General features: G+C 40.1%; 1 protein-coding gene across 2 annotated transcripts in view; it reads left to right on the forward strand.

Annotated features, from left to right (window-relative positions):
* LOC123504238 (von Willebrand factor D and EGF domain-containing protein-like) overlaps nucleotides 1-10,000 on the forward strand; it is a 303,382-nt gene that overhangs the window by 74,569 nt on the left and 218,813 nt on the right. For both annotated transcript variants that reach the window (XM_045254612.1, XM_045254613.1), the window contains one exon: nucleotides 4,169-4,329. In XM_045254612.1, coding sequence (XP_045110547.1) covers nucleotides 4,169-4,329 — 161 coding nt within the window. The remainder of the gene's footprint in view (nucleotides 1-4,168; nucleotides 4,330-10,000) is intronic.

A 10,000-nucleotide genomic window follows, 5' to 3' on the forward strand; every position in this document is an offset into this window, starting at 1 on the left:
ATATGAATAAAGAAGAGGAAGTTACAAGCTCACAGACTACTCATGTGATCTGTTCTTGTTGTGTTCATCTATTTACTGCTGCTAATGAATTACGTGTGGAAGAACAGGAAAGGTACGAAACGAAGCTCTCTCCCTCATACAACATGCCAGCAGGAAAACATAAAACACAATATAGAGAAACAAAAGACTGCGTACTGATGAAAAGCTTAAATTTACGTGTAAAAAGACCACTACGGAAAGACTAAACTGGTCACAAAGGGAGTTTAAAAAATGAGAATGAAGAGTGAAGAGTAGGGAATTATTTCAAGGTAGTGAGAGAACAGGGGACAGGAGAATATATGAGGCGGAGTGTATAAATTAGAGCTGACCACAGAGGGAGTGAGGGCAGCACCAGAGATCGGGGGCAGGGAGGTGAGGGATAAGTGTAGGCTTACTGATGTTGTGGATGATGAAACGCTGGCTGAGGTGATGGATGGTAGGGGGCCCTGACAAGTTCGGGAAACCAGCGGGCGAGAAAGTGATGTGGAAGGAAGAAAGATGGAGGAAAGAGGGAGAATTGTTGGAAGGAAAACGGAAGGGTAGTGAGGGGAGGTGAAAACGTGATGGGAAAGTGTAAATGTGTGTTGAATGACAAGGAGGACATGAAGAGAGTCGAGAAAACGAAAGAAGTATGTAGAGTGAAATATGAATGGCAAGTGGATGAAGAAGGTAAAGAAAAAGAGGAGCATGAAAGAAATGTCACGTCTTTCTCCTCCTCCTAATCCTCCTCCTATTGTACCACTGCTACTGCTACTGCTACTGCTACTACTACTACTACTACTACTACTACTACTACTACTACTACTACTACTGCTACTACTACTACTACTACTACTGCTACCTACCACTACTACTACACTACTACTACTGCTACTACTACTGCTACTGCTACTGCTGCTACTGCTACTGCTACTGCTACTACCACTACTACTACTACTACTACTACTACTACTACTACTACTACTACTACTACTGACTACTACTGGGCTACTCCTTGTACACTCAACTTTCCTTGTACATCAATTACAAAAGAAAGGAAAAGAGAGAAAAAAACCTAGCATTAAAAACGCCTCGTCAGATGAGAAAGAGGGAGCTTGTAAACAACTGCATTTTCATCCAGCAGAACATTACTGCGTTACTTCAGGAGTTCCCGGCAGAAGCGCCTTAATTGTTGCAGGTTACATAACGCCACTGTCCTTTTGGCTTTTGGTCGTAACGCGTAATAGCCTTGGAGTTGTAGCACCGTAATTCAGCACTGCATTAGCCACCGTCGCATAACACAGGCCTTCTCAAGACACCAATTTTCAGTACAGCGAATTTCAAGCTAGTTTAGTGTAAGGTACTGTTGCCTAATAGTACTGGACAATTTTGCAACACAAGACAACTCACATTTAGCAAGACTGGACGCTATCATAATGCAATACAATGGCACCTGATCCAACACAGCGTAACTTAACACAATAACAGAGAATATAATGCAATACAGTACAAGATCAGACTAGTCTAGATAACGCACCGCAACACAGAACCATGAATAGAATGCAATAGACAATGCAAGGCTAGAACAAGGTAAAGCATCACAACACAACACAACGCAACACAACACAGTATCCCCTAAACACAACGTAAGTGACTGCAACACAACAGTTAGTCTCACATAAACGCAACACCAAAATTTAGATTACATCTAATTACATTACATTTCACTTTATCGCACACAAGTAGATAACACACAGAGCATTACCAGCAGAAACGTTCCTGGTCATTACATCACACCATTAACCTTCAAGATACTCGTACGTAGCATCCAGAACACAGCACACCACACCGCGCCACTCCAACAGCTTCCCCTCTCACACTCATCCTCATCGCCAGTGAATGGACGCACTTCTGTCTTCACTATTCCTTCGACACAGGGGAAGCTTCTTGATGAAAGGGATTAGCTCAGCGCGTTGCCTTTGGAACCCTTGCAGGAATTCATCTGTTTCCTCAAGCTGCAACCTCTGACCTGACTCTGTTTTCCAGTTTCCTCTCCTTTCTTATCCATTAATAAGGTAAAGGTGGGAACATTGGGCATGACTATTCGTGGCCTCAGCGTTCATCTCCGTCTCATTGGCCTTATTTTTTTTATATATAAGAGGGAAAAGCTGGCCAAGGGCAACATGATACGAAAAAAAAGCCCACTTAGTTGCCAGGTCTCGTGCAGGTCCGAGAGTTAGCCAAAAACAAGGGATATATGTCTTGAAACCTTCCTCTTAAACGAAGTCAAGTCATAGGAAGTTGGAAATACAGAAGCAGGTAGGGAGTCCTATTGAGTCTGAAGTGAAACAAGACCACTGTGATATACGAGATTTCTGTTTTCATAGAAGTATTTTTGACTTTTCTATGGTGTTTTCTTTGTTATTTCGAATCTAATTTAGCTGTCCTGCCCTTGTCCCTTTACAACATCTTCCCAGTGTGTAGTGTTTACTCTCCTATTGTGTGCCTCCTTCATGGCTGTTCCCACGTCTGGCTGGAGCTGCCGCCAGGAGAGCACTTTCACTCGAGAAAGACGTTACTCTGAAGATACTAAGTACATATTACCCGACTCGACCACGTCCCTCCATGTATTAGGATTCGGCTGGGTATATGTTTGCTCGTTGTTACTACATTACTCCTTGGACGTCCAACCTTTCTTCCCTTCCTCCGTGTCTCCCTCTCTCCCTCCCTCTGTTCGTCCATTCAGTCCTCGGTGAGTAGATAATAATATTGGACTTCAACATTTAATTTTACACTGAAATTTAGAGAATAACTTCTTTACGTCAATATTTTTCTTCTACTTTTTATGTTTTCTTTCTAGTTCTGTGTACGTGAGTGTGCGTGTCCCTGTGTGTGTGTGAGCTCAACGCCCGGCTTGTATGCAGCGATATTTTTTCCCTCGTGTTATTAGCGTTGTATATTTTCCCTGCAAACAACATTTCCCGGCAAGGACGCTAAATATTTTCCTGGGAGCGTTTCCTGTACACGAGACACACAGACCTGGCTTGGCTCAACACACCAACCCACCTCATTCCCTCCCTTCCCACCTCCCTACCTAAACGTGACACGACTATACAATTATTACCATTATTATACTATACTGTAGCACTGAACCAAGTAAGGAGTGAAGAAGATGGGGAGATATCTCTAATAGGATGGAGGGAAGGTAAGACTGCTAATGTTACCTTGAGGATTCAGGTGTAAGGAAGGCTAATTAACAAAGGACACCTGTTCCCACACCACCTTTCTCTCTCTCTCTCTCTCTCTCTCTCTCTCTCTCTCTCTCTCTCTCTCTCTCTCTCTCTCTCTCTCTCTCTCTCTCTCTCTCTCTCTCTCTGCTTGTGCCTAAGCTCCTAAGTATTAAAATAAAGCAAGTAGAGAGAGAGAGAGAGAGAGAGAGAGAGAGAGAGAGAGAGAGAGAGAGAGAGAGAGAGAGAGAGAGAGAGAGAGAGAGAGAGAGAATTCACATATACTCGAACAACTAACATCCATGTAGAAAATCTTGATCAAAATGTACTAATAACTCGTAGCCGGAATGGAAAGATACATTTATCCTCTTAACACTCCGTCTCTAGTGGAAAGGGATAGTCATCTTTCAGTTAATGTTATTCAGTGGGTCAGTTAGTCATTGGTAAGGGAGCAAGTGGAAATGAGGGCGGAGGTCACAGTGCCGGTAGTGTAGCGGTGGATTTCCTTGGAATTAAGGGATTTCTTTGAAGTTGGAAGGGAAAAGGAAGAATGTGATTCCCCCACAAGTGCTTTCCATTAGTGTACAGTTGTTGTTTGTATTGGATGATGAGTTATATAGCACGTGTGTTGCTTGCATTTCTCGCTTTCTCTTTCTGTCTTTCTCCGTCTCCCCTCTGTTCTTTTATCTTTTCCTTGCTCCTTCGCTCCACTCGTCCTTAGAGATGGTGTGCTGCAGAATAATTACTCTCTCTCTCTCTCTCTCTCTCTCTCTCTCTCTCTCTCTCTCTCTCTCTCTCTCTCTCCCTATTCTCTTATTGTCTCCTGTCCTTTCATCCATACCTAAACTACTTTTTCTTGCCAAACTCGCCACTTGCTCCTTTTCTTGCCAAACTCGCCACTTGCTCCTTTCTTCTCCCTCCAGGTTGTGTTCTATGGGTTCGTGACTAGAGTGTACAAGAAGCGCGGCAAAAGGACATACCCTGCTGAGTTCTTCGTGGTGAACGTGTTTAAGGGCGCCAACTTGATGGCTTCTTTGCTGCAGGTGGACGGCGGCTACGGGGGCGTCTACAACCTGCGGGATAAGTGAGTGTTGCCTGGCTCTTTATTTTGTTGACAACCTTGACCTAACGAACCTCAGCTTGTTTGTATATCGACTGTCCAGGTGTGTGTGTGTGTGTGTGTGTGTGTGTGTGTGTGTGTGTGTGTGTGTGTGTGTGTGTATGTATGTGGACAGCTTCTTTTCCTCTGTAATGTCTTAAGAGGTGAAAATTTTTTTATATGCTTTTGTTTTGTTGTTTAACCCTTATACTGCCAAGCTGCAGTCCATGCTCTCATGGTACACGCCACAAACTTTCCACACCTTCCCGTGTCATCGCCACATTTTATTTATATTCTCATATTCATATTATGTTGTTATGCGTATTTCATCATCATTTCGTAATGAAACGTAGTAATGAAGCACTGTACTTGTGAAGAAAGAGGAGAGGCAAAGTCGACTCAGTTTTTTTGTCAAACTTTCGTCTTCGGACACAGCATTTTCTTCTCGTGGGTTCCAATCTTCAACAAACGCATAAAAAAGTACGTATGTACACGTAAAATAAAATTTATTCATAGAGTAAAAGAAAACGAAAAAAGAAATTAGGGTTGTTAAAAAAAAAGAAAGAAGAGAAAGAAATAAAAAATAAAGAAAATAATATAGAGGTCTTATTCGTCTGAAACGAACACATTCCCGGGGACGCAAGATACCTACTCTCAAACCTAGTTTGATGGTTCTATTGACTGATTACATTGATATCTACCTTATCAAAAGCAAGAACAGTATTACGAGCAAAGTGCCTAAAAACTATGGACTTTGAAAAAAAGTGGCCATATAATTTGTATTTATAAAAGACTTTTACTTAAAAAAACACAGTTTTTAAGGGTAGTTTTATGGTTCCATTGAAAGATTAACATGATTTCTACCTTGTCAATAACAACAACACTCTTACGAATAAATTCTTTCATATCTAGGGACTTTAAAAAATAGTGGCCACATAACATATATTTTCAAAAGACTCTTGTTTCAGTCACACGTATTTTCAAGGGTAGTTTAATGGTTGTATTGACAGATTTACATTACATCTACTTTAGCAATTGCATAAGAACTCTTACGAGAAAGAATTCTCATCTCTGCGGATTTTGAAAAATAGTGGTCACAAAACCTATATCTTCAAAAGACTATTGCTTCAGTTACACGGGTTTTTAAGGGTAGTTTGATAGTTCTATTGACAGATTAATATGATTTCTATTTTATATATAGCAAAAACACTCGTAAAAAACCAAGCACCACATATCTGAAGACTTTGAAAATTATGTCAACATAACCTATTTTTAAAAAAAGACTTGTTTCAGTCACTTGGGGTTTTAAGGGAGGTTTGAGGGTTCTATTGACTGATTGCATTGATATCTACCTTATCAAAAGCAAAAATAGGCTTATGAACAAAGTGCCTAAAAACTGTAGACTTTAAAATATAGTGACCATATAATTTGTATTTACAAAAGATTCTTGTTTGAAAAATACGGTTTTTTAAGGGTAGTCTTATGGTTCCTTTGAAAGATTAACATGATTTCTACCTTGCCAATAACAAAAACACACTTACGAATAAATTTTATTATCTCTGTGGACTTTGAAAAATAGTAGCCACATAACATTTATTTTCAAAAGGCTCTTGTTTCAGTCACACGTGTTTTTAAGGGTAGTTTAATGGTTGTATTTATATATTAACATTACATCTACTTTATCAATAGCATAAAAACTCTTACGAAAAAGATTTCTCGGAAAACCTATATTTTCAAAAGACTATTGTTTCAGTTACATGGGTTTTTAAGGGTATTTTGATTGTTCTATTTACAGATTAATATGATTTCTATTTTATACTTAGCAAAAACACTTATACGAACTATTCTCCTTATATCTGAGGACTTTGAAAATTGAGGCAACATAACTTATATTCTCAAAGGACTCTTGTTTCAGTCACGTGGGATTTTAAGGGAGGTTTTATGAAGAGATAACATTGATATCCATCTTATCAAAACTACTACTACTACTACTACTACTACTACTACTACTACTACTACTACTACTACTGTTGTTTTCAACAATCGTAATGATGATGATGATAATAATAATAATAATAATAATAATAATAATAATAATAATAATAATAATAATAATGATAATAGTAATAAAAATAATAATAATGATATGTTCTACTACTACTACTACTACTACTACTACTACTACTACTACTACTACTACTACTACTACTATTACTACTTCACCACACCACTTTTATTACTGCCACTGTTGCTGCTGCTGCTGCTGCTGCTGCCACCACCACCACCACCACCACCACCACCACCACCACTGCTGCACCACTGCTGCACCACCACCACCACCACCACCACCACCACCACCACCACCACCACCACCACCACACCACCACCACCACCACCACCACCACCACCACTGCTGCTGCACCACCACCACCACTACTACTACTACCACCACCACCTACCTACTATTAATAATTAATTAATAATAATAATAATAATAATAATAATAATAATTATTATTATTATTATTATTATTATCATTATTAAAGAAAAGAAAGGAACAACAAAGAAAAAATGTATATATCCTACTCAAATTCAGACGCACGGGAGAGTGGCTGGCCCAAAATGCGTACAAAGACGAAAAGTTGTCACAGCCGCCTGGGCGGCTCTGCATAGCAGTATAAAAGGTCAAGCGCTCAGTCAGAATCTCTCTCTCTCTCTCTCCCTCTCTGGAAAGTGCTGCAGAGCTGTAGGAACGTTCAGGACTCAGAGGCAATGTTCCCGTGTTTATGTGCCGCTGGTGATTGGATTTGAAGGCGCCATCCTCTCGCCTCCAGCCTGTTAGGAATCCAGAATGTGATTTGTTCAGGGGTGTTTCAGTTTAGGCCTTCCATCACAACACTGCGCAACGGCTTATGTACATAGCTTCACGTAGGGCAGAATGTTCAAAACGCACATAGGGAGTGATCGAACAGGGCTTAGTGTCTTCTTATTGCTGTGAATGTTACTATTTGAATCACTGGTTGGTTAGCTTATGGTAGAGTGAAGGGGCAGGGTATATTGCTGTGAATGGTTACGTAGAGGCCGTTATGGCTGGGTACATCATAAGGTCTTTCATACTTACCTGTATATTGTAATATCTCGTATACAGGCAAGAAAACTCCCAGCACTGTTGTAAGTACCCGTCATCAGCACAGTCCAAGGCGTCATTGTAATACAGGGAACGCGACACTCAGTTAGCAAGAGTGGAAGTGGCTTTTGGGTGTTGTTGCTCGGCCCGCGTAATGTGAGAGAGAGACATTGTAGCGCTGAGTGGAAATGAAAAACCTCGCTCATGGTCTGCTGCACGGCGGATATTCGTGTAATCTGGGCCCGTTTAATTTGAATACTTGCCAGAATCCGGAAATCTACTTAGGCAACTTGGTAATAACGGAGGTTTAAGAGTAGCGCGCCAACACATCCTATAGTGATGTGGAGTTGTATATCAGTACCAGAGAGAGAGAGAGAGAGAGAGAGAGAGAGAGAGAGAGAGAGAGAGAGAGAGAGAGAGAGATAGAGCTGAGCCAACCAAAGGGATATTCATGACTATGGCAAATTCCCTATGTACGAGCAACCATGAATTCTCCACTTGCAACTGTACGAGATGTTGAAAGTCTAGGACACACCGCTGATAATGATGATGATGAAGAGAAGGAGGCGGAGAAGCATTGTAAGGAAGGACGGAGGAAGAAAAAAGGGCGTGAAAAAAATGAAAGAGAAGGAAAATGAGGAAAGATGATAAAGAGGAGGAGGATAAAGGGGGAGCCACATTATATCGCAGAGTATAAACACAATACTTAAAAAAGGAAAATCTTGTGAAAACAGAGTCAAGCCGAAGGATTAAGGAAAGGTTACGAGAGCAAAATATGTTTTCAACTCTGGAAGGTCAAACAGAAACCAGGCCGGGAATAACCCAACCTAACCCAACCTAACCTAACCTAACCTAACCTAACCTAACCTAACCCAACCCAACCCAACCTAACCTAACCTAACCCAACCTAACCTAACCTAACCTAACCTAACCTAACCTAACCTAACCTAACCCAACCCAACCCAACCCAGCCCAAACTAAGCTGACCTAACCTAACCTAACCCAACCTAACCTAACTTAACCTAACTTAACCTAACTTAACCTAACCTAACCCAACCCAACCTAACCTAACCTAACCTAACCTAACCTAACCTAATCTTATTTAACCGAACGTAACTTGATAGAGAAAAATAACGAAGCACGAAAGAGACCAACAGATTCACTGAAATAGTAAAGTAAAAAGCATGTGAATAATTACATGTAAATTGTCGAAATAGATGGAAATACAGTTGTTGATGTGTAACTTAGTGGATGCCTCGGTGCATCATGTAACACAAGCGTTGCTAATTCATTTTAAGGCTCGCCAAGACCTTAGAATGTATTGCGTCTCTCCCTCTCAACGTTATGAATCTCTCTCTCTCTCTCTCTCTCTCTCTCTCTCTCTCTCTCTCTCTCTCTCTCTCTCTCTCTCTCTCTCTCTCTCTCCTTTAGGCTTTATAAAATTTTTGACAGAATTTTTTTTCAGATAGGGAAAACTATATCTAGTTTTTTTTTTATGCTCTTCACTACAAGTTACTCCTTGTGAAATTGAATTCTCTGAAACATACTAAACAAATTTATGGTCACACTGTTTCCATTTAACTCTTATAAATTTTTTGGCAAAGTTTTGAAATTGTTACAATTTTCAGATAAGGAAAGCTATATATAGTTTTTCATGTTTTAATTACAAACCTTTTCTCTCAACATTTGATTCTCAGAGATACTACAGATAGTCTCGTTAGGCTCAGTAGGGTTGCTGTTGTCTTCTATTCTTTGTCGTCCTTTGTTTATTCGTGTCATTTTAAGTGTATCGCATGCTTTTATTGAACGACTCAGTTTTTCAGCGTGTTCTAGTGCAGTAACCTCATTTGGCCTTGGAATATTGCACCCCTAGTCTTTCATTTCTATAACCAAATCCTTGGTGGGTGTACATGTCGTGAATATCAAACCAAGGGATGATGGAAAAACAAGAAAAGGCGACCACTGAATTGAAAATAAATACGAGAATTCTAAACTAAATGCGTGAGGTACAGAAATACTTTTGAATGTGTGGGTCAAACACGCCCCTGGAGTTAGTTAAAAGGTCGTGAAAGGGATCTATCTATTCTGCATTTATTCTACATTTTTGTGCAAATAATTGGTATTGAGTTTATCATGTATATTCGTCATCATTTGGTACAGTGTGTGTTGTGGTGTGTGCGTGTGCGTGTGCTTGCGTCTGTGTATGTTTCTCTTTTTGTCTGTTTCTTTCTCTATCTATCTATCTATCTATCTATCTATCTATCTATCTATCTCTATTATTTATCTGTCTATCTATCCTTCTATTATATCTGAGTCCAACTGGTAGGGCTGCATCATTTCCACCATAGTCTCTTCACCCTTTCAGGAGCATGGCTTCCGTTCCCCTCTTCACCTGCATGAATAATTATCACTGTATAAATGGGGCAACTAATATTTGATAAATGGACAAATATATGTACACCCTCAGTACGGGTCACTGTGGTGGGTGAACACGCTATTTCCTACCTTGAATTTTGTATAGTGTGGGTG

Source organism: Portunus trituberculatus, chromosome 15 (genome assembly GCF_017591435.1).
Source record: "Portunus trituberculatus isolate SZX2019 chromosome 15, ASM1759143v1, whole genome shotgun sequence".
NCBI classification, from domain to species: Eukaryota; Metazoa; Arthropoda; class Malacostraca; order Decapoda; family Portunidae; genus Portunus; species Portunus trituberculatus.